Here is a 24,983-nt window from a genome sequence, read left to right as displayed (position 1 = left end):
AGCCACATCACTTCCTTTTTAGCCCCACACAACAAGCTGGAAGGACCAAGTGCACATGTGATCACACACCTAAAGTTATTGTAGCCATGGCTCACTGTTACGAGACAGGAGCTGTGCTTTGATGACATAACAACTGGGGGAAAAAAAATGAGCACAGGGTGTGTGTGAAGTCTGTGCATGCATGTGGGGAGGGGGTTAGATGTTGAGTGTAGTATCTCAGGTGTGTTTGCCTACCGGCAGTTTCTTTTTGTAACGAAGCTGAACCACACACACACTTTATTAAAAGACTGGAAATACCTGTCTGAAAGAGTAGGCATCAAGCAACCTGCCTTGCCTGCCTGCTGCTGCCAATGCATCAACTAGAATTGTCTGTGTGCGTGTGTGTGTTTGTGTGTAAGAGCTTTCTTGGGGCCTTTTGACATTAAGCAAATCTTTGTATTACCTTCTCCTTTTCTGTTTCGTGATTTGTCCCGATGTGTGAATGTATCTTAGTGTTATATTGAATGGATGGATAATCAGAGGTAATTTATCTGAGAGTGTATATGTGATATTGACTGGTGGGATATACAGTAGCGGGGTATGTGTATGAGTGTGATATTGACTGAGATCAGATAGGCTGCTTTGATAATGAGAGAAGCTCGGCACACTGAAATCCCCAGAGTTCAACACCATCTGCTCTCAATACAGAACCTCTCTCTCTCTCTCTGCCTATCTCGCTCTCATTCCTCATCCCATTATCTCTTTTGTCCACCCGATCCTCCTTTCATTTTCTCACACTGACTTTCCCTGTCCATTTACCCTATTGCATATTTCACCTTCTCATCAAACTGATATTTGCCTGTAAACGCACATGTATGCATAAAGGGAGGGGCAGTGTTAGGCCTCCTGTGGCTTATTCTGCTGTAGGTATACAGTTTCATTATCTTCAATGCTGTGCAGAGCCAGAAAGAGAGGGAGAAAAAGGGCTATCAGGTCCCATAAAATCAATAAGGAAGCTGATTTCTGGTGGACTCGGGTGCATGCACTCCCCCTCCGCCTGTCTGCATGTGTGTGTGTGTGTGTGTGTGTGTGTGAGCATGCATGTGTACATGTGGACAGTTCAAGATCATTTGAAGGGTGTAGAATCCCCTCTGCTGACTCTTAACAGAAACGAAGAGAATGTGTTAGAGGTGACCAAATGGAGCTGTAGCCATGCTTTCTACTAGGGGTCCTGATACCATTTGTTTGAGTGAATACAAGTACTGATACTTTTTTTTTATTTATTTATTTTTTTTTTTTAGTCCTCGTCGATTTTGAGGCTGATACCTGTTTTATTTTTTTCTGAACTCAATATCAGCAGTTTATTTCTTGAAGCGATTTTATACAACCTCACAGCACAATCCTAAATACAACATAGGAGTTATTTTTGTCAAATAAAGTGCTGCGTAATAGAGCATAACAGAGCATCACAGATGCGAGAGATTGCTTAAATATAATACAGTTACTATTCATTTATAATAATTATTATTATTATTAGTAGTAGTAGTAGTATAACAGTGAATATTACATAACTTTACAGTAGTGATCTATTTCTGTCATACTTTTTCATTTAAATTGAGCTTTTATTTTGACAGAGCTTTTATTTTGAATCTTTTCTGTGTTGTTAGACTAAGGAGCTCTGATGTAATCACGGCAGGTTCCCAATCCGGAAAAGCCGGTCGCTACGCGAGTCATAGTGATTATTAAACCGCAAAAGGCTGCTATTTAAATAAATAAGTATATAGTCTGTATATGACTCATGCTAAAAAGTTAATTAGTCGATAACTGTATTGCATTGTCCGTGCTGTCTTGTTCGGTACACAACGATATTAAATCAGCCAGCTAGCGGCTACTGGAACTTATTGCTGGTTTCCATGACAGCAGGACTGCCTGCTAATACTTCCTTACCAGATGATTTCTTGACAGTGATTCAGTTAGCTAGTTGTGTGTATAACTTTGCTGAACTGCATAGTTTTTAGTGGCACGTGCCTGATTTGATCATCTAGAAGTAGAACTTAGGCTAAATATTGGAAAAAAAAAAATTTTTTGTTCGATAAATATCGATTGTTTTATCGCCCAGCCCTAGTTAGATTACGGTCTGAGAAAAAAATTGTGGTTAACTGATTTTACGATTACTTGCAATTTTTCTTATTATGCAACAGCACTGAGGCAAAAAAAGTCATATCATATCACAATTGAACTTATTAGTGGATGCTATTCTTAAGGATATATGGATGCTAAGCACAGCCCGAGAATAGGAAAACTGATAAATGCACAACAAATAAATAAGAGTTATTAAACGAGATGCTCCAGTATAGGGCACAAAAAAAGATATATATATATATATATATAATTTGCATCCCGGGTGCAGAGTGTGGGTGCGCAAGATGTAGTTCCTAGCATCCAGCAGTTGTTGTTTTTATTTTTATTTATTTTTTATTTTTTTTTATTTTTTTTTTTCTTTCTGCAACAATTTATTAAAGCAATCCATTGTCTCTCAGACACCTCACCATAGCAACAGTCTCCACAAAAATACTGTCATTTAATCTGTCCACAACACCTCAAAAGTAAACCCGTGGACGATGCATTTTAAACGGAAACATTGCTTTGCTTACAGCAGGTGAAGTCTGAAAATGACTACACGTAAAAACAAAGCACGCTGCAACATGCTTTAACTTTCCAAAAAGTTGCTTTTTTCAATTCATCCCTTAACAAGCAGCACAGTTAAAAATATTAAACTAACTAGTAGGTTGTTGGACATCAAGTGGAAAATCCTGTCCCATTTGTAAGATGTGTACCGTTTTATACGACTTCTATCTGCATGTTGCACATTTGTCATCTTCAGTAGCCCTTAAGCCCAAAGTATGCTTCGGTTTTGGTACGAACGTATAGCGTCTGCGTGCGTACAGTTTTTTTTTTATTTATTTATTTATTTTTATTAGTTTTTTTATTATTATTATTATTCCTTTAGACTCGAGTTTTACAAATGCAGATATCTCCACACCTCATCAAACACACGCTCTTGACGTGCACATCTGCTGTTTTTGTTTCAACATTTGTCTCCTGTTGTTTAGCGGCAATTACATCTTCTAGTGCTTCTTTGTGATACAAAGAATCAACTGAGTGTTGCCACCTTGAGGACCCACTAATTAGTGCAAATTATTGCAGGCACATGCTGAGTGTTCAGAGTATACACAGTTATAAAAATCGGGGAGCAAGCATTCAGTGCTCGAGCACTCAGACAAAATGTCTGTAAAGTGTCCTGTACGCAGATGCCTAGTGTGTGTGTCTGACCAAAGTATTCTGTGGGCGAGGCGTTGTGCAAAAGTGAGCGCTAGGCGATCATCTATGTTCCGCGACTGCTATCAGGTCTTTGAATAACATATAACATGTGAGTAAGGGCAGCCGGTGGAGTTTCTGGTGCCCCCTAGGGAGTTGGTGCCCTACGCAGACTGCATAATATGCATTTAGGGAGTGACGGTACTAAATATTATATGCAGAGAAATCTGGGCCAAGAACGGTTAATAATCGTACCATGCTCAAGTGGAAATGCTACTGGAACCGTTCCTCACCATGCTCAGAAACATTCAGCCTGATGGTGGAAAAGTGTTAAATGTTTTGGAGCTGGAGATTATCTCATCTCAAACCCTGACATGACTTTCACGTAAGGATGGTGAAGCTTGCATTATGAGGGCCCAGCTGGTCCCCAGAGCTGGTGTGGGTTGTTTTGTGAGTCCACTCCCAGTCTTGGTGAACAACAGCAACTATTTTAGCACACTTGGCTCTATGAGACACTTGGGCCCAAATCAGAACGTTTCTGAACTCCACTTAGCATGAAGACAACTGTTGCTCCATTCTCAAAATCAAGCCGTTGTCCCTGAAGGGCTCTTCAGTTTTCACTTTGAGTAGGTCTGCGTCTCTAACACACACGCACACACACAGAGGGCTGTTCAGTGGGAAGGTGCAACGCGGGAGATGAGCTCTGGGCTTTGTAGTGTCAGTAAGCCGTTTTAATTGGACTATGCTCCTGATCATTGTTTAAACCAGTAAAGACAAGCGCTGTTTGAGCATTAGCACAAAACCTCATCCCTACCTCTCAAACCATTCAGAAAGCATGGACATTTCCTTTCAGCCCAGGAACAGAGGAACAGGGATGAGTTTTAAAAGGAGGCCTGGAGGTTTTCTCTGTTCCTGCACTGACCTGGCACTGTCTTCAGAGAGAAGTAAGAGAGAAGACAAAAAAACATAACAGATGTTTAGAAGTTCTTACAGGTGCCAGGTGTGTTTAAAGAGAAAAGGATGACGATGAAGAGAGGATAGATTGTGGTTGAAATAAATTTCATGATTGAATAAAAACCCTATAGACTATAATATATGATATTGGCCTTTATATGAAGTTGTATAAGAATCTACACATAGACACACATATACTTTAGTCTTTATGGGTGTGAATTCAACTGGAATTTGGCTGTATTTATGCTGTTCCAACAGCCAGCTGTCAGAAAGCCATGCAATTCTTATGTGGGTAAGTGTGAGAGCATTCTCTTATTTTTCTTCAAAAATCTGAACGCAGACTATTATACACACTAAATTGGCAAATTCCTGTCCTACACAATTCCATTCTTGCTAAATTAGACAATATAGTAACAGCTATGATGCATAACACCTAATGATAGGGCTATACAATTAATTGAAAAAGTAATCGAGATTAAAGTTACAGCCGCTGCGCAATTACATCATTCAATTTAGATCTATTCCTCTAGTGTCAAGAATTTCTGTTTACAAAAAGTTTTGGTCCATTGTCTGCATGAATGCAATAGACAGTCAGAAAATCTGTTTAAATTAGTCTATTAGCATATCAGAAATGACAACCTAGAATTGTAGTATTGTTTTGTTGCACACTTCCTGTGTATAATTTATTCAAAATGTAAACAAAATTTGAAAACACTTGTTTTTTTTATGCAATAAAGCAATTCAGGAACAGTTCTCAGCTTGTTTTGCATATGTATCCTACATAAAGAACATGGCATAGTTGCCCCACAAGAACTATCTTATTTGAAATGAATAATCGCAATTACAATATCAAGCTAAATAATCGGCTATTGTGATTTTCGTCATAAATGTGCAGCCATACCTAATTACCTATTTAATCCCATTACTGTGCAGCTCTCATAAAGGCCACTATTGTCCAACAATTAGTTTCAGTCATCAAATCTGATTGACCAAGCGGATATTCCAATATTCAGTATAACAGCACTGGGATGCTTCACTGTTCTGATATTCAGAACAGCAGCATTTTTTGCCTGTGTGATATTGCTAAATTGTCAGGGACTATATCTTCATTCAGAAGTATGGCTCTTAAAGAACACCTATTATGGTTTTTCAAATATTACCTTTCATGTAGTGTGTTATATAGCTGTTTGTGAATGAAAAATATCTTGGCAAAGTTTCAAAAATCAAAGTGCATGACAAATGGAGTTATTACCTCCCAAAAGATGAAACCGATTCTGAACACCTGAAATGAGTCGTTAGTAATTCCAGACATACTTCCTGTACTAACCTATGTAATTTGGTAAAAAAAAACAAAAAAAAAAACTCACCTCTGGTCTTCATTGGCTGCTCGCAAACAGCTTTGACCTGCCCTCAAACACTACACCAAGCAGTAGACCAATCACAACAGACTGGGACATCTGTTTAGAATGTAATAATTTAGAACGGATCATTGAACGAGTCGTTTTTGACACTGGGGGAAAAAAAGGTAATGCTGCAATTTAAATTATGAGCAAATTAAAGTTTTTTGACCTTGGATGCATGTAAATCTATTGTATGAGACCTTTAAAACAAAATTAGGTACGTTTAAAAACGATAATAGGTGGTCTTAAATGAATTTGCCTAAAAACATTTAACTGAAAACGTCTGTCCTAAATATATTTGCTATGTTGTAACCTTTTTATAAAAGCACTGAGGCACTCAATTCTGTGCTAATGTGAACTGGACAGGTTGCAGGCCTCTTGTACCTTATTGCTTAAATGAATACAATGATTGTCAGTTTACGCAATCAATGGTTTCACAGCCATTGAGCTACAGAGGGACTTGGAGTGGCGTTTTACTGATGAAACTTTGTAGAGAGAATGTACATGAGGGAAACCATGGGCTACAGAAAGATGAATGACAGAACCATATCCATATATGTGCCGGTCAGGGCCGGCTCTCATACACACTCTCATTGTGTTACTCTCACTCAAAAACTTACTCTCACACTCCATTTTCATAACAAAAGAGGCTGTTTGTTTTGGCTGCTTTTGTCTGTCTCCAGGCAACCACTCCAACAGTTCCGTTTGAGGAATCGCCACTTTGTATCTGGACATCAGTGCAGACCTGGAGGCCTGTGCGAACTGACCAGTCATCAAGTCCATATCAGTTTTACACTAGAGATGGAAATTGCCAAGAATTTAATGATTCTAATTCCCTTAACGATTCTGGTTCCATAACAATTGCATTAATAATTTTAGTCATTCTGATGAACTTTTGAATATCAATGCTGGAACGCTGTACAGCTATTGTTTACAAGGCATTCCACTGAAAAAGAACCAGTTCCAGGGCTCCAGACTGCGACTAAAATGGTCGCAAATGCGACCAAATATTATTTATTGTGACTTTAATTTAAAATCTAGTCGCCATTGGCGACAGTCGGTTGTGTGCATTCATATGCGGTTCTGTTAGATATCATCTTGTGAGTTATTGAATACATCTATAGAGCGCGCACCAGTGTGTCTCGTGCCGCTTTTCACCCATTCAGTTTCTGATGAGCTCGCTGCACGTACGCAACAACAACAAATCCAGCGTGAGAGAGTGGTGACCAAATGACTATTTTGAACCAGATCTTTTTAATGAATCACCAGAAAATAACAGATCAGGAGCTCAGGGTAGCAGTTTGAATCAGATTCACTTTCTCAGTGAATCAGCCATCAATGAACTCACAATTCAAAATAAGAGTCCCATGCGTATTTCAGGCTTCTTTATAATTAAAAGTCCTGTATTCTGTACCACTTTTTTTCTTTATTGATTGGGATTGGAGTAGCACAATAAACTGCATCTGGGATTTCGTTCAATTTGCACTCTTGTAAGTCGGGGCCCATTTGGTAACAGAAAAAGACTAAGGCAATATTGTAAAACAATTTATATACTGTGTGTGTGTATATATATATATATATATATATATATATATATATATATATATATATATATATATATATATATATATATATATATGAGATCAAGCTTTTGACACATTTGAGGGACTTATACACAACTATTACACAAGGTGCAAACATTCACTGATGCTCAAGACAACAAACTACTATATGCATTCTATACTTTATGTAATTATCTGTAATGTAGATTGTGAAGAGCAGTATTAAATAAAATAAAAACGTATCTCTTATATTTGTATAAATTATGAAAGGGGTGTGAACATTTGAGACAAAAGGGAATGCAAACTTAACTATATACTGTATACTGTTTATTAAACCTCAGATGAATGGGTTATCAGCTGTCTTCATTTTCTTCTGCTTTCTATTTTATTTCTGAACAGCAATCTAAATCGAGCAATTCTGTGATTTGGCGACTAAAAACAGCCATTTGGCTCCTTAATGTTTCAGTTTAGGAGCCAATGGCTCCTTAGTCATTTTTTTTAGTCTGGAGCCCTGAGTTCTCTATTCCCAACCCTATACTGTCCTGTTTAGTACTTATCTTGGAAAACTGTATTTTCCTTGCTCTTTTCAAATAGAAGTTTTGTGTTCTATGTAGAGATGTTCATAGTAACGTTCACAGCAAAGCTCCCTCTCTGGTCCACCCAGACCATTTATGGAAACTAAGCTGCAGGAACAGGTCATTCAGAAATCGTCATGGTATTGACCTGACAACCGAGTGCATTAACATTTGAAGGCATATGATGCATATCAGTCTTTGAGTTGAGTATGAACTGCACTGGTATGTAGGCAGAGTTAGCCAATCATAACAGATGTAATTTACGTGTAGAGGTCTTAAAGGGACAGTAGCAAAAATGGGCTGTTTAATTCTAAAGGTCTGAGAAAGGGTTTAAATATTTGTGACTACAGGGAAAAATATGGGGCCTTAAACAAGAAACCTGACCATCTTGACCTAGACTTACTTGATTTCCTCTTATGCATCAAATTGTTATAAGTAAGAAGAAGGTCATTAAATGCATTATATTTTTTTGTACGTCTTTGGTTGTGATGGAGGTTTTGGTGTGGCTCTTTAATTCATTCAGAAAGGAAAACACTATCAAATCCTTGTGCCATGCAGTTTCTGTGTCAATGCTCTGTAAATAAGGTCAAACCCGACTGTGGGACTCTGTGTCTTTACTGAATTTGTTCCAATCAAGAATTTTCAATGTCATCAAACTACGTTCTCAACTATATTTACCCAGTATGCATCAAAGCAAAATCCACTCTGGAGCTGATTGGAATTGTGGTATACACCAGTCGAATTGTGCGTCTTTATGAGAACACCATTTTTGCTCCAGTCTTTGTGTTTGTTGGCGACCAAAGCATTAGTGTGGCTTTCCTCAAACCACATTGACCTCTTGTCTCCGTGTAGATCTCACATCTAACGTCAGTCTTTACTAAAACCAATCTCAATTTTAGTCCCAGCCCAGAGTCACTTTTTAGAGCCTTTTACTGTAAATGGGATTTGACCCTGTGGGACAAGCTGGCCATAGAGTTTCAATTGCTAGACAGTATCATTTCCCAGGCTAACTGAGAGGCTCAATGCAGGGGAACAGACTGGGCTGTTTATCATTATAATACAGATTTTGTCAGCGACAGACAAGTTTCAAACGGTACTCTGCATGCGTGTCTGAAAAAGTGAAAGACTTGGAAGAGACAGACCAAACCAAAGCATGTGTGAGGGGCCTGTGGAAGATTTGGTGAGGGGATCAGTGAGACTACATATTGAGAGAGAGAGAGAAAGAGTGGGAGTGTATGCGTCTTTCTGGCGTCCCTGTCTTTGTGTGTTGGAGAGCTGAGAGGGGTGAGAGGGAAAGCTGAACCATGCTGAGAAACATTAGCCAAATCTCTCTCTCTCTCTCTCTCTCTGTTTCTCTCCTCTCTCTTTCCCCTCTCTGTCTTGCTCATGTTTTGTCACACTCTTGAACTCGCTCATTTAAACTCTTACTTCCTCTCTCGCTCTCCCTCTTTTGCTCTGTTGGCTCAACTATTCCAACTCTGACCTTCCTTCCTCTAGTTTTGTTTTGTTGCTGTTGTGTTTTAAAAGGGAGAAGTGTAGCTCTCCATCTGTCTTTTTCCTCTCTTCTGTAAAACATGTTGGAAACACCGTTTTAAAAGGTGCTATATAAGTGTTTTTTTTGTTGTTTTTTTTGGTTTATTCTCAATTCGTATGTGTGGCCATGCCAATAAGACTGAGGTCTTATTGGCATGGCCACACATACGCCGATCAGCCACAGCATTAAAACCACCTGCCTAATATTGTATAGGTCTGCCTCGTGCCGCCAAAACAGCGCCAACCCGCATCTCAGAATAGCATTCTGAGATGTTATTCTTCTCACCACAATTGTACAGAGTGGTTATCTGAGTTACCGTAGACTTGGTCAGGTCGAATCAATCTGGCCATTCTCTATTGACCTCTCTCATCAACAAGGCATTTCCATCCACAGAACTGCCACTCACTGGATGTTTTTTATTTTTGGCACCATTCTGAGTAAATTCTAGAGACTATTGTTTGTGAAAATCCCAGGAGATCAGCAGTTACAGAAATACTCAAACCAGCCTGTCTGGCACCAACAATCATGCGACGGTCCAAATCACTAAGATCACATTTTTTCCCCATTCTGATGGTTGATGTGAACATTAACTGAAGCTCCTGACCTGTATCTGCATGATTTTATGCACTGCACTGCTGCCACACGATTGGCTGATTAGATAATTGCATGGATGATTGTTGGTGCCAGACAGGCTGGTTTGAGTATTTCTGTAACTGCTGATCTCCTGGGATTTTCCTGGGGTTTTAATGTTGTGGCTAATTGGTGTATATACAGTATAATATAGTAGAGTGTTTTTGGTACAGTGGTGGAAATTAGTGGGTCTGGTAGGTCTTCATGACTGAAAAATAGACAGCAGACAGCTGTTAAAAACAATACTAAATGTGAATAATAAAATGCTACTATTGATATAATTAGCCACGTTTCCACTGTCGGGCCAAATGAGGGTGTACTAGTGCGCGCCAGGGCCAGTTGTGTTCCCACTGTCACTTCTGGGGCTTCATCGTGCCGCCTCGGGGCTTTCTCAGGGCAATGGTCTTTGGCCCGCCGATTACCCTTGGGCCAAACAAGACCTGCTGGGGAGTGAGGCGGGGTCATTGTCAAAGACGAGTTTCTCTGAACTTGCCAGGTTGTGTATACAGGTTCGGGAATTTTTTTTAAATTGCAGGTAAATCCGTTAAAAGGCACAATGGACAAAGCAGTGCTTAAAGAAAGAACTTTCCATGGTTCGAGGTTATGGACTGTGTGCTGTGCATGTCCTGCTGATAGTGGAGAGACCACTTGGGACACCATGGCAGTTACAGTCTGTGGTTGTGAACTTATACTAGCTAATGTTTGCAAACGATATTCTAGATTACTAGATAACGTGATGCCTCAGCTTGAGCTTCCCTCTTGCTTGTGAAATGGGTGGGGTGTGTGACATTGGCATCAGGGTGGCAAGTTAAAGGTGGGTTTTAGGGCAACGCTGCTGTGCTATTTGCCCAATGGTGGGAATGCAGGTTGATTTTGGTGTGTGGCTCGAGGTCTGATGCGATTGATCCCCGGCTGACCAGTTGATAGTCCTGGCCCTGGGTAGTGGAAAAGTGGCTATTGTGTGTTGTTAAAGTATCAAAATAAATAGGCTTATCAATTTTAAAATAGATGTTTAGATCTAAAATCTGGGTTTGGAAGCAAACCAGTTGAGAACCACTGGTGTAAAAAAAACATGAGGACTTTTCAGGAACAGTGTCGCCTAATTATTTTGTTTTTTCATAATTTAGAAATAGATGGAAGCGAATATTAAAAGTAATATGCAACATTTAGTGCTGACTCTTTCGCTTGCTGTTTCCTGTTTTCCTCTGTCTGTTTGTCCCCCTTTTTAAGTTTCTTATACAAAGTATTACAACAGAGGAACTGTTCTCATATCAGTGCTCATTTGAGTTGACCTAGTCTTTTTGTCCCTGGTGTTTTCCAAGAACTTTCAGGGTTCTGTTCAGGCAATTTTATTTTTCTTTAGAACATGGATGTGACAGAGTGAACAAATGAAAGAAAGATTGGGAAGATGAAACAATAATATTAATAAAAGAACAGAAGAGGTTACTTAAAAATGAGTTCTTTTATACCAATCTTGATTGCAGTAGAAACTGCCAGGTAATAACTCGTGAATGCATACTTACTAATACACACTGGCTGTGTGCCTCACTGGCCAGTCAGTCAATGACTAACACAGACAGCATTTTGTATGAAGGTGCCTCCTATGGAAAATGGTTTCAGACAGGGTTCAGAAGTACAATAATGTGATGTCTAATGATCTAGATTCTAGAATAAAATTCAAGTGAGCTTTAGAGATCCAACTGAAAATATGACAACGCAACTCAAGATTCCCATTGAGATGACCGTATTTCGCTCACAGAATTTCACCGTGCAAAGGAGACCGAGCCTTTAGCCATCAACGAAGAAAGTAATTGAATGCCTGAAATTGTATTCTTTAATCGGGGTACGGTCATAAATGGTCCACACTGTTGGTGTGAACCAGTGTAAAGGCTTAGTGGTTTATGTGCTTGTCTTTTAGGTGTGTTCTTTAAGGTGTATTTGTACCTTGGAAGAGGACACTTAAATGTGTTCTAATTGTGTGCCGGTTCTATGGCTAATTCAGTTTGTCGCAGTCTTTTGACTTTGATATTATTAGTGACTTGAAAGAGAGGATGGAAATGCATGTGAAGAAAAGAGAGCGGCTTGTTTTTCTAGTGTGGCAGAATTGATGGAGATAGAAAGAGTGGAAGCCAATGATGGATGGATGGATGGATGGATAGGCTCAGGCAGAGTGGAAAGATGGCACAGGAATGGATAGATAAAGCTGATGCTCTCCTGAAGCTCAGAAAAATCAATAGTAGTCAAGGGGATGCCTCAGTCCCCTGTGTGTGTGTGTGTGTGTGTGTGTGTCTCTCTCTCTCTCTCTCTCTCTCCCCCTCCTCTCTCTCCCCCTCCCTCTCTCTCTCCCTCTCCCTCTCTCTCTCCATTATTCATGTACATCTACCTTTCCCATAACATTACTCAGGACACCTCCCCCCAACCCCCACAGAGTGACCAGGCCTTTCCTCAAGATAGTTGTGCAGATATAGGCAGGGTAAAAATTATTTGGCAAGTTACTTACCTGACTGGTAACCTAATAAGGAACTGCAATATTCCTCACAATAAGCCACCAAAACTAATATGGAACAATGTTACTATGTGTCATTTTCACATTTTTGTGACCGGTGCAGTTTCACCGTATATGATGCTGCAATATGACACATTGACCCATGGTGTTTGTCACAAATATGACAGGAAAAAATTACCATCCCATTGTCATAAGAACAAAAATAAAGATTACATTTTTAATATACAGTTTAATAGCTGTAAATAAATGTATTTATGTATTTCTATAAATAAAAATTTTACATAAAAATGCAACATAATATATGCAATTTCAAGACATTAATTGATGGAATAGACTGAATTTGAATATTTTTCAAAAGCTAAAATGTGACCAATTTGATGAAAAACTAATGATAAAATATAATTTGTAAAATGAATATTTTCGAATTGTACCTAAAAGGTTTCTTCTAAATTTATTCTTAATATCCTTTATAATTAAGAACATTAGCTTAGAGAATTTATTTTATATGTAAACAAAATGGACATTGTAACACAGATGTACCAGTATGAATTGAGATCAGAATCAAATTTAGAGATATTGAATCGGGAAATCTGTATCAATACCCAGCCCTAGTTCTTAGTTGTCCAATGTGCGCAAGTCTCTTCACGGTTTGACAACAAAAGCAAAGAAAAACCAAAGTATTTGTAATCTCATATGAACTCAGTTTTCTTGCTTTGTCACTTAAAAAAAAAAAGCTGATTTTTGGGAGTTATCAGCGTATTGGTGTGCATTTAAACTGGCTTATTGTCTTTCTTTTTTTCAGATCTTTAGTTGCCCATGGTAACGGCTGGCATGACTACAGAGGGTTTTAAATGTTGAGCAACTTAGAGTGGTGGGAATATAAGAAATTTGTTTCAGATTTTATAATGATTCTGTCATGTGAACATTTCTGTCAGCATGAAATGTTACCTTTAATGCAAATAAATGCTCTATTGAGACTCTAGTTGATGAGACTTGTCTGTCTGTCTGACTCAGGATGTTTTAATTAGTAACAGCCAGCCACACACATACAGGCCACGTATACACTTCAGCTGATACCGATCCCGAATGTATACCAGTGTTGCTGTTTTCTTAATCAGTTTAGAATATCTATACCTCACTCTGTGAAACTGAATGGGAGTGCTCTTTATGTGTAAAGAAACACAAACCTCTTACTACACATTATTTAATATTAAAATGGAGTGGATCGATGGAAAACAATTAAATAAAAAATGTGTAGCCTATTAAGAAAACCTTAGTTGTTAACAATTGTACTTGATAATGCAGCAGCAAAATTAACTGTAATTCTAGTTAAAATCTTCAGTGGACAAAGTTCTCTTGGCACATTTTTTTTTTTTTTTTTCTCACAAAACCCTGGAATAAACCATTTTCTTAAGTGCATGTAAATCTGGTTAGTATCAGATTTAGATCGGTGTTGACAGACCGATACCCGATTTGGTTGAAAAACGTCAGTATCGGAGCTGAAACCACCCTTAAAATATGGTTGTCACTCCTAAATCTTGTTTTGTACACACACAGTTCATTTATCTTTTTGGAGTGGCAACTGCATTCTACAACTGAATTCACTCCAGAAATATTCAGGTTTTGACAACCCAATTTTTTTTATCAAAAAATCAAAAACAGTCTCAAAAGTTTGCAGGGTGAATGTAGCCACAACTAATTTGTGTTCACTCATGCCCTGAATATCCTTCTTGTTCCCATTCTATGTTCATCATCTCTCTCGCTCTCTTTTGCTGTGTTATCTCCAAGTCGTCAATCACTCCTTACTTCACTCACTCGCTCTGTCATTGAGAGAAAAAGAGACTAAAAAGAACTTTTAGTGACAGAGGAAAATAGAAGCATGAGTTCAAATAAAAAGCTTTTTTGTGGGCACTTCACACATTCCCTGCTCTCTCACACACATACACACATGCGTCCTTGTCCTTGGCGAGGTTTTTGGGAGCTTTCAAGGGTAATCCTGTGCTTGTCTGATGAAATGTTCATAGAGACGCTGGAATCACGCAAACAAAGGCACAGACAGACAAAAAAAAACTAAAAAAACAAAAATAAAGACAGATGCATTGTAATGAAAGCACCCAACTATAATCTAGGATTAATGTATTTACACTGTCTTTTATGTATCTTTCCATCACAACAATAACATGTTGTCATCATCAATGGATGAGCATTAACTATAGAAACATCTAGAGCACCCTTATCATTAATTAGAAGGATTGACCAAGTAAATTCGGTTTATCCTTTTGCAAACAACAATTCTAATACAGTATTATAGGAGCTTATACTACAGTATTACATGGTATACAGATCAGAGAAGGTACATAATGATGATTATGATGATGATACTGATTACATTAATGTAATAATGTGGTAGGCAAGAATAAAAATGTGCCCAGATGTCTCAACATGCTGCTGAAATCCTGTAAAGCTGCTGGATTAAGCATCTGTTTTTGAAACTCTTGAAACCGTTTATTGCCAAAACACAGCAATAAAGCAATAAAAATTACACGGTTGTAGTATTTTAGCTATTGCAATACATCTGTTGTTTAATATGTGATTTTAACTGTTCTTATGCTGTCTCCAGGTGCAATGGGAGGAGTATACCACTATCACTCAGAGCACGCATATGCAGATGCTACTGACAAGGTAAGATTTCAGTTCTTCTAGCTTGTATATCTGCTGATTTTGTTAATAATGTAAACCAACAGGCAAATTCTTCATACCAGATATTGACTTTTGCATTGGATTTAACAATACTACTCAGGGCTTCAGACTATGACTGAAATGTCCACAAATGTGATGTCAAATTAGAATTTGCGACTGAAATTTTAAGTCTAGTTACTATTTAGTGACAGACACCAAATTTTACGTTTATTGCGTACTGTATATAATAGTGGTCTTAAGTATTTGTACACTTAAGCCACATTTTAAAGTTTATGAACATCATTATTAGATGCCGAGGCTATTGCTGTTTTTCATTTGTTGGTTATAAATCAAACACTAATTTTATGCTTAACTGAGAGTCAGGAATCTGTCTGGCACATTCAGACAAAGAGCTGTGACATGTTCAGGGGATTTTGGGAGACTGTCCTCACTGTGGACTGTAGCGTGATGAAGTAGTGGATTTCCGTGTCTTACTGGATGTTTTAATTGCTCACAACTGTATATTACACTAGGTTATTTTAAAAACTTGTTACACAAATTATATTATTTAGTGTTATCAGTATGACATGTAGCTTATTTGCAACTTTGTTCAACAGGCTAGATTAGTGGCTTAATAAAGTTTTAACTACTGCTGCTAGACATCTGTGTCTGTATTAGTTTTAATGTTTAAATTCGTCCATATAACAAATGTCTTTTTCCTTCTGGCAGCTTCAAAGTTTGGTGCTAATTTGAAATACTGGATATATGCATTGTTTTGCCACCTGTCCAGGGTGTTTTCCTGCCTTTGGCCCGAGACAGCTGGAATAGGAACTAGATAAGTGGCTATAGAAAATGGATGGGTGGTTTTGTATTTTATTTCCACAAGACTGCTTGCATTACTTGTGCCATATTGTATTGCATTATTGCAGGAGACAGGTAAACGTTATCTTTTTTCATTCTTGTCATCCCAAGTAAGCAAATCTAATTTAAGAATATATGTACTGTCAATCAACATAGTTTAGTATATCACGTCTCAACCCTGTTATGGATAGCACAGAGAGAAAGAGAAATATAATAGATTATATTTGATTCATACATGAATAATTTTTTAGAGCTGTCAGAATTAACGCGTTAACGCATGTGATTACTTTAAAAAGTTTAACGTGTAAATTTTTCTTAATCGCGATTAACACATTTACTGTTAATACGGCATTAACACTTGTGTGAAAGGTGGAACCTTTGTAATGTGTCCGCCCGGAGTCATTACACTGATGCACACACCACAAACGGAAATGGCGCCAGAGCCCTTCTACCAAGTGGAGCCTATAAGCTTAGCATAAAATAGCATAACGCGGCGGTCCCATTGACATTTTATGGGCGGTAAAGTCATAAACTCTCCTATGATAGAGTCACGGATGTTGAGATGTTTTGTCTGGAAGCTCTTTTCATTGTGAGTTCAAAGCTTGACGCTGGCATTCACGCTCTGACATGAATCATGAACGCAGCTTCACGATTGCTATAACAAAGCAGATAGCCACAGTCTACCGGCATATTAATATTGTGGAGGATGAGAGTTTAAGAGATTTAATGCCCATTGCAATAAATATGCAACCTATGGGGAACCAATTTCTTTCAATTAGTCAACCTCTCCCTTAGACTTGTTTATGAATGTTTAATGTTACTTGAATTGGTGATATTTTAGTGCATTACTTGTGGAAGACTTTATTTGGAAAATGTTAATAAAGCATTATATTGTTACATATTGTTTTGTTTTCTTTCCTAAGATGGAAATAAGTGCATTTTGACAAGAAAATAACATATATAGTGTCAAATTTCAGCACTTTCAAAATCTGTCATTTAATCGCGATCAACTAAAAAAATTATGCAATTAATTGCAATTACAGATTTTAATCGACTGACAGCACTATTATTATTACAAGCCACCTATGACTACTTTTACAGATCTATGAATCAACATCTTTATAAAACAAGGAAATATAGATATTTTCAGTCTCTAAACCCTACATTTTGGACATCACATCATAAAGGGCAAATAAAAATGTGTGTGTAGTAGATTTTTATTTCCATTTTTTTGATTTAGTAATCCTAAATCAAATGAACGATGAATAGGGCTGTATATTTTCTCAAAACAGAATCAAATGGATATAATAGTAATGCTCCATAACAAACAAATTCATTTAAAATAGCAAATTTTTGAAGTATAAAATGAACAAAACTCAAGTTGTATGCTATACTATACTAATATGTCAAAATAATTTAATTTGTGTAAGGGAATGCATTCATTATTGCACTCTCTCTCTCTTTATTCCACATAACGCTAAATGTAGTACACACTGAATAAACATAATTTTTGGCATTAAAAAACATCCAGTATACCACAGCTCCAAACATTTTGCGCTTGTGCATTAAAATATCCACTACGTCACACATCCATTTTGTAGTGGATTAAATCCACTATGTCATCGCGCTACAGTCTGTAGTGAGGATTACTTGGATTTTGGGGGGATTGTGGTGTTTGGTGTTATTGCTAGACTTTTAAACTTAAGAGAGGGTGGGAGGGGAAGAAAGCACAAAAACAAATGGCAGTTCCTGCCCAATTTTACTCTACTTTGTTTACAGTCAGAAGGAGGAGGAGTAGGGCTCGCAGAGTGCAGCTCTCTGATTGGCTGAAGCCGGCTTATGGGGGAGGACCTATGCCTATGAGAGCAGGAAAGGGGGAGGGGAAGTATGCAAACGGGCGGGGAGAGAGGAAGAAGGGATGATTGGGGTGGGAAGCATGTAAAGGGGGAGAGGGGGCACTAATGATTTCATCTTCAGCTGTGGGACACAGAGACTGGAACAGTGGCAGAGAAATGGTTGAAATAAAGGGAGTGGAAAAAAAACGGGTGGGGCTGTGTTGGTTTGTGAGAGACTGAGTTATGGTGTACTGAAACGTATGGGAATTTAGGCCTTATTTCTGATGGGTTGGAAAACGAAAGCCTGAGAGGCTTTTGTTCCCCACAAAGTCAAATGCTTTTGCTGCTGTAGCTTTTAGGCTGTGTTCTGACAGGCAGCAAAAGTCAGTTGTTTATAGTCTGAACCGCAACAAAACACACAATTAGATTTTTAAAGCATACAATCCAAACCACATAAGTTGTTGTTTTTTTTTTTTGTTTGTTTTGTTTTTTTAAAAGGGGAATTTGTCGTGGTTTTTTTTTTTTTTTTTTTTTTTACATTATCCTTGTGCGACCCTGCGTACACATGCACACACTTGCAGCAATGAAAACGTTCTGCATGTACTGTTCATTAAAGCTGCTAGTTTAGGACCTGTGAGGAGTCTGTTTCTCAAATTAGAGTCTCTGATGTACTTGTCCTCTTATTGTTGTGCATCTGGGTTGTCCACTTCTCTCTCTGTCCTGGTTAGATCAAGTTTGTTTTATTCTTTCAAAACAGAAGTGCATAGAATATCTCAAAAAAAAGAAAAAAAAAAAAAAAGAACATTTGATGAATTTGAGGAGAATCTTTCTTGAGGAGGATTTTTAAAACTCAATTTTGACTTGCAAGTGTAAGTAATTTATAAAAAAATTAATAAAAAATGCAAATGTACTCAACCCCTCAGCTGGAAAAAGACACTATATTGTGATTTCCACACTTCATTAAGTACCATTTTAAGCATTCTTACAAAAAGATAATTTCTTCTATATTCAGCAGAACGTGTTACTTTAGTACTAAGTTAACACATTAAATGATTTCTTGTGGATTATGTGACACATTATTTTCTTGGACTGGAGTAATGAGAGCTGAAAATGGGGCTTTGCCATTATGGATGAAAATGTTATTTTATTATAAATAAAAACATAAAACACTAATTTCAAACAGTAATAATAAATTGCAACATTTCTAATGTTTTTGCTAGTATTTTTAATCAATTTAATGCATCTGAGGTGAAGAGAAGCATCAGTTTGTTTGTTTTTTCAAAAACAAAAATGTCTTTGTGTTCTAAAACCTTTTGAATGGTGGTGTGTAATATACAGGTATTATATAGATTATATCTCTGTAATCTTTGTCGAAACTGAACATTCTGAACACACTTTTTTTCTTAAAAAATATCCTACTGGATATTTCCCTTAATTTTAATGAATGGGCATTTGCTGTCAGCCATGCTAAACTACTTCCCCAGAATTGCGTGTGTGTCAAGACTGCAGAACAGACATTCTTGTAGAAGAATACCAATACAAACGGCTCAGCATTTATTTGTGCATTAAATTACACCTACTGCATGACTTACGTACTTGTGGATAGTATTGTGAGCAAAGGAAACTGTATAATTGTGCAGTCTTCTGGTGCGTGGATATGTGAATTGAGCATGTGTGGATATGCTGCGTGCATGTGTGGATTGGTTGCCAGTGTATTTGTCGATCTGTTGCGTGCAAGTGTTCTGGCCACCCACGATAGTCAACATTGCGCAACCACAGATGCAGAAGATCCCACGCATTATTTTTTGGAACCCGCATAGCTTTCTTAGGCTATTGAGTGGAGAGAACTTTTCATTCCCCTAACAAATTTATCCAGTTTAAACGGCAACGCCGTTCCGCCACTAAATTCACTCCGGGAACTCCGTTCTCCCGCGTTCCTCCCCATTAGCAGCCCTGCTGGTAAGAAACCTAATTAAGTTTTTACATTAAAACCAGTTTGAGTCAAAAGATTAGTCCTCCAGTTTCATCTGATATACCATTTTTTTTTATTTGAGCGATTTATCCTGAAACAGCATTGCTAGCCATTAGGCACAAGGTTTTCATTAAAAATACTATATTTACTGTGCATTTTCACATTGAGAGAATCTTTGCTTTCAGAGGCTTTATATGGAGTTAGGATGAAAGTACAGTGCATTGCGAACTGTTCTGAGACCAGTGCAGACAGACAGCACACTGTCTACATTCACTAAGTAGGGAGCAAGGAAGCATCCTATAGCTTTCCGATGAAGCCTAGTGCATTCAATCCAAACGTCCTATCAAAAGTTCAGTTTCAGGCTGCAGATGTTTGAACCACTCGACATGGGACAATGGTAATCAGTACTTAGAATCAGAATTTATTATGTATAATTTTATTTTAACATGGTTGGCAGTGATTGGACAGTGCTGGCCATTACTTGTATCAGAGTAAATTATGTTAATTTCTGATTGGTAAACTGCTTCAGCACTGGCTATGACTTGTTTGTTGTACAGTGCAAAGAGAGAACATTAAGATTTTTTTGCAACGGTAGAAAAAAAAAACATTGTAAAAATAAGTCAAATCAAGTCAAATGATTTTTATTTGAATATTTTATTTTTATTTTTTTATGGTAACTCGTTACCTTCAAACATTTAACAATAGCAAACAAAATCAAGCAATTACATAAACATACCAATAAATCAAACAGTTACTGTGTGTGTGTGTGTGAACGAGTGCAATAGGAGAGGGTTCAGCACGATAAGTGAACTGAGTGCATTGGGTCCAGAGTATATTTACATGTACCTTTAGATGAGTGAGGCACTACGGTAGGATTCCAGAGTCCAACAGAAGGCACAGCTCCTTTGCAGAGCACTTCAGCGGATCAATGTACTTCTTACTGTGTCCCATGTGTCTTGCCACTCCATGTTAATGAGTCATTTGATGGCTTTGAAATCCAGGTCAACACTTTCAAGTGCGATTCAATCCTTCCAGTGTTGCGTCTTACTCCTCAAATCATGTTCCTTCTCACAACGCAAGTACAAAAGGAAAATTCTCTCTTTCTACAAAGTCCGACACAACTCCTGCTTTCCACACTGGTCACACACAAAGGACTGGCATGCCTGCTCCTACCAAAAACAGGTGCACTATAACAAGCAGCCATTTTATTTGCTCTCTCGCTCTCTCTATAACTGAGGGGCGGACCCTTAAAGTGGCAGGCAGAGCTCGACATTATCACTTGTCCGCTTGTCCAGGATAGAGGGAATTCCCTGCATTTCGAAAGTAAAACATGCGGTATTGATTCAAATTGACTCAATCCCCGCAATCCCACGCTATTGAGCTAATATTCCTTATTGAGATTTTAATCAGGCTACTTGTCCATTTGGGCAAGTAAAATTCTCTTTAACTTGCCCGTTCAAAATTCCACTTGTCGCGGACAAGCGATAATGTCGAGCTCTGCCTGCCACTTTAAGGGTCCGCCCCTCTCCCGCCCTCTCTCCCTCTCGCCTGCACTCGTGGTGCAGCGTTCAGCATCTTGTGAGTGCGAGCAGTGGGGAAGCGCATATTTACTCAACTTCAGATTTTACATATATAAGCAGGTATAAACCTGTTAATTGGACATGTGAATGGTGTTTTACCACGTCTCTAAGCGAGCGATGCGATAAAACTATCGCTCCTGTTTATAGTCAACAAAGCTGTCTTCATCGCAAGTGCGCAACGTTGGAGAAATCTAATTTTGTCTCGTCACATCATGGCGCTCCCTTATAATACAGCAAGAAAGGCAGAAATTGCAAAAACGCTTTGTGTAATAAAACCATATGTAGAGTGAAGAGAAACGCTTAAAACAGACTTATGCACCCGTTACATCTCTCATCTTTCTAGAGCTCCATCTAATGTACAGTACTGTGCAAAATCTTAGGCACATAAGATGTTTCACAAAAGCATTTGTCTTAAGATGGTTATTTATATCTTCAGCTTTAGTGTGTCAATAGGAAATATAAATGTTAGACTCTTTTTGTATTAATTTTGCAAATAGAAAAGATTAGAATAGAAGAACAGGGAGCCCTGCAACAGATGTCATTTCCCCCACAAAGCCTCCCACTGAACATCGTGTCTGTCTGAGATTACATAAAGAGACAGAAGCAATTGTGAAAGCCTCAATAGATAGAAGAACTGTGGTGAATTCTCCAAGAAGTTTGGAACATCCTATCTGCCAACAACCAAGAAAAACTGTGTCCAGGTGTATCTAGGAGAATCGGTGCTGTTTTAAAGGCAAAGGTGGTCACACCAAATATTGATTTAGCTTTTTTATGTTTACTGGACTTTATATGACATTAAGTGATAAATGAAAACTATTTATGTCATTATTTTTGAAGACATCCACACTATGCATCATTTTTCACAAGTGCCTAAAACTTTTGCACAATACTGTATGTATCCGAGGTATTTTCTCTGCCATGTGAATCAGTCAATTTTAATAAGTATATAACAATATACATTATAATAATATTAATACTGTAACATTAATAAATTACACAAAATGAAAACACATTATCTTTAGCACATCATCTGTTTTGAAAATACAACATAAATGATTTAGCAGCAAGGTTCTCTCAGGATTTTATCTGTTAACATTTTCAATGCATTTTGTCAATATTAAACAGCCTTTTTAATGCAGTTGGTGAGAATTGACTTGTACTCTCAAAGAGATGATTTACCCCAAAGTGAAAATTTGGTAACACTATACAAAAAGGTTCCATTTGTTAATGTTAGTTAACTACATCAGTTAACATGAACTAACAAAAAACACCACTTTTTATATAATTTATTCATCTTGGTTAATGTTAATCCAACATACAATATAATAAATTTTCATACATTAAAATAAGTGTATATTTTATCATTAGTTCATGCACTGTGAAATAACAATGAACAATTTAAAAAAAAATTGGAGTAACTAACATTAACTAAGAATGATAAATGCTGTAAAATATTGTTCATTGTTAGTTCATTATAGCTAATGCATTATCTAATGTTAATGAATGGAACCTTATTTTAAAGTGTTACCCAAAAGTCTGTCATCATTACTTGCCTTTATGTTGTTCTAAACCTGTCTGACTTTCTATCTTCTGTGGAACTCAAAAGGAGATTTTGGGGAGAATGTTAGTTTCAGTCAACTAAATAAGTGAAGGACAAGCTGTCAAGCCCTGGGCAGGGCTGATTTTCCCTCCGCCACATGTGCTTTTCCCAATATACATTGTTCCAAAGCAGCTTTACAGAAAATCAGCTGTAATGTCTGTAATGTCTCAAAAACATAAATAACCAACACTCCTGGAAACATAATAATTTGATGGAAAAAATCTACAGCTTGGTATTATTTAAAATATCACAACTTAGTCCAACTGTCCATGTATGTGGACATAAATTTTTAGGAAAACTATTTGCTCTAGAATTTTTTTTTTTTTTTTTTTGCATGTTTATAAGGTGCTACTCGTTACAAATCAAAAAGGGAAATGAGAAATGCACACAGCAGTCACGCTCTGGTCTCAGGAGGATATAGTATGTACTATGATGGTACACCAGATATTGACTATATCAGGGGTGTCCATACTTTTTCGGTTGGGGGCCAAATGCAGAAATAATTAAGGTGCCGTGGGCCGCATTGCTGTAATAATAATAAAAAAATGGCTAGAAGCTACTAGATTGCCACTATGCATTATCTTTATATTGTACGCTTAATATTATGCAAGTTTTACTCATAATTTGTGCTCTATGGTATTCTTGTGTAGGCCCTACATGTAAATAAAGGATAGGGAATTTCACTCACAAAGAACTCTTATAATGGAACAGTGATGCATCTTATACAAAATATTATACTCACTTATTCTAATTTTTATCTTTTTGATGTCCATTCAGTGGCACTGCAAAGAACATATAGATCTGCTACTGAGTGTTGGGTGTGACCCATCACATTAATCAGAATCAGATTACGTTTGATCACTTTAAGAAGTGATGCAAGAGATTACTCTTTATATTTCAAGGAATTATTCTTTATATTTCAAGGAATTACTCTTTATAGCTATACAATTATAACTTCTGTTCTGTTGTTACTTGCGTAACGAATACGATTTTATTTTTGTAGACGTGCATGTGCAAGTGTTTTAAGCACTCAATTGGCGCTGGGAAACCTGTGAATCTTTTTTCTTGTTTCAACGAAATATCAGAACAAACCAATTAAATACAGTATACTTCCTAGTGCTACAGAGGATGTTCTGGAAGAGTATGCTCGGTTTGCATGTCTCTGTGCATGCTCAAACTCTGTACAGCCGCAACAGCAGCTCTACTCCGTTGTATGATGTGAGGAATCGGGACATTTTAACAAGAACATGTGTAAAGTATCTAACCTGATGTCAATCCTTTAATAAATGCATTATTCTTTCTGTTGGGTGCTTCATTCTTGGAAATAAGAAGTATTTCAAATTCTTGTTGAACTCTGCCAGTGGATGAAGCTGGTGGCGACAGAACAGGACGCACTAGTGGAGACGATGCACTTTGAATAGCGGCTGCACGTGATAGCGACATCCAGTGCCCAGAATATGAATTTCAGATAATTTCTCCATAGCGAGTCTTATTCTGTTCTATTTCTAAAGTCTTTTGCGCAGTGGAGCAGTCGGAGGGCCGTAGATGGACCGTGGGCCGGACTTTGGACACCCCTGGACTATACTAAGCGGATGGATTGGAATTTATCACTTGCAAATTGACAGTGTGAACAGTCAGTCCTTAAAGCTACACTATGTAACTTCTGGCCCTCTAGCGGTTAAAAAATAAAACTGCATGTGTCTTGCGGAATAACATTGTTTTGGTAACGACGTAAGTTGTGCTTCGACTGCGCGGATGAATGTGGCTCGAGGCACCGGTGTATACTGTATACAGGACATCTGATCAGAGCGAAAGGACAAATAAATAACGAAAGAAAGGAAAAGACAGATATCCGAAAACGTCATCTGAGCAGATAAGTGTCATATGCTGTTGTTTTGACTTATTGGAAACATTGATGTTTTGAAATAAATGACGTTACAGTAGTTAAGCAACGTTCGTTAAAATTAGACATAATGATTGCTAGTCTGATAAGGTCAA

General features: G+C 37.7%; 1 protein-coding gene across 2 annotated transcripts in view; it reads left to right on the top strand.

Moving 5' to 3' along the window:
• rnf38 (ring finger protein 38) overlaps positions 1 to 24,983 on the top strand; it is a 56,600-nt gene that overhangs the window by 9,800 nt on the left and 21,817 nt on the right. For both annotated transcript variants that reach the window (XM_051703160.1, XM_051703163.1), the window contains exon 3: positions 15,079 to 15,140. In XM_051703160.1, the coding sequence (XP_051559120.1) occupies positions 15,079 to 15,140 (62 nt within the window). The remainder of the gene's footprint in view (positions 1 to 15,078; positions 15,141 to 24,983) is intronic.

This window comes from Myxocyprinus asiaticus, chromosome 7 (genome assembly GCF_019703515.2).
Source record: "Myxocyprinus asiaticus isolate MX2 ecotype Aquarium Trade chromosome 7, UBuf_Myxa_2, whole genome shotgun sequence".
In the NCBI taxonomy this organism is placed as follows: Eukaryota; Metazoa; Chordata; class Actinopteri; order Cypriniformes; family Catostomidae; genus Myxocyprinus; species Myxocyprinus asiaticus.
The sequence above is the reverse complement of the archived record's forward strand: the minus strand, read 5'-3'. Positions and strand labels throughout refer to the sequence as shown.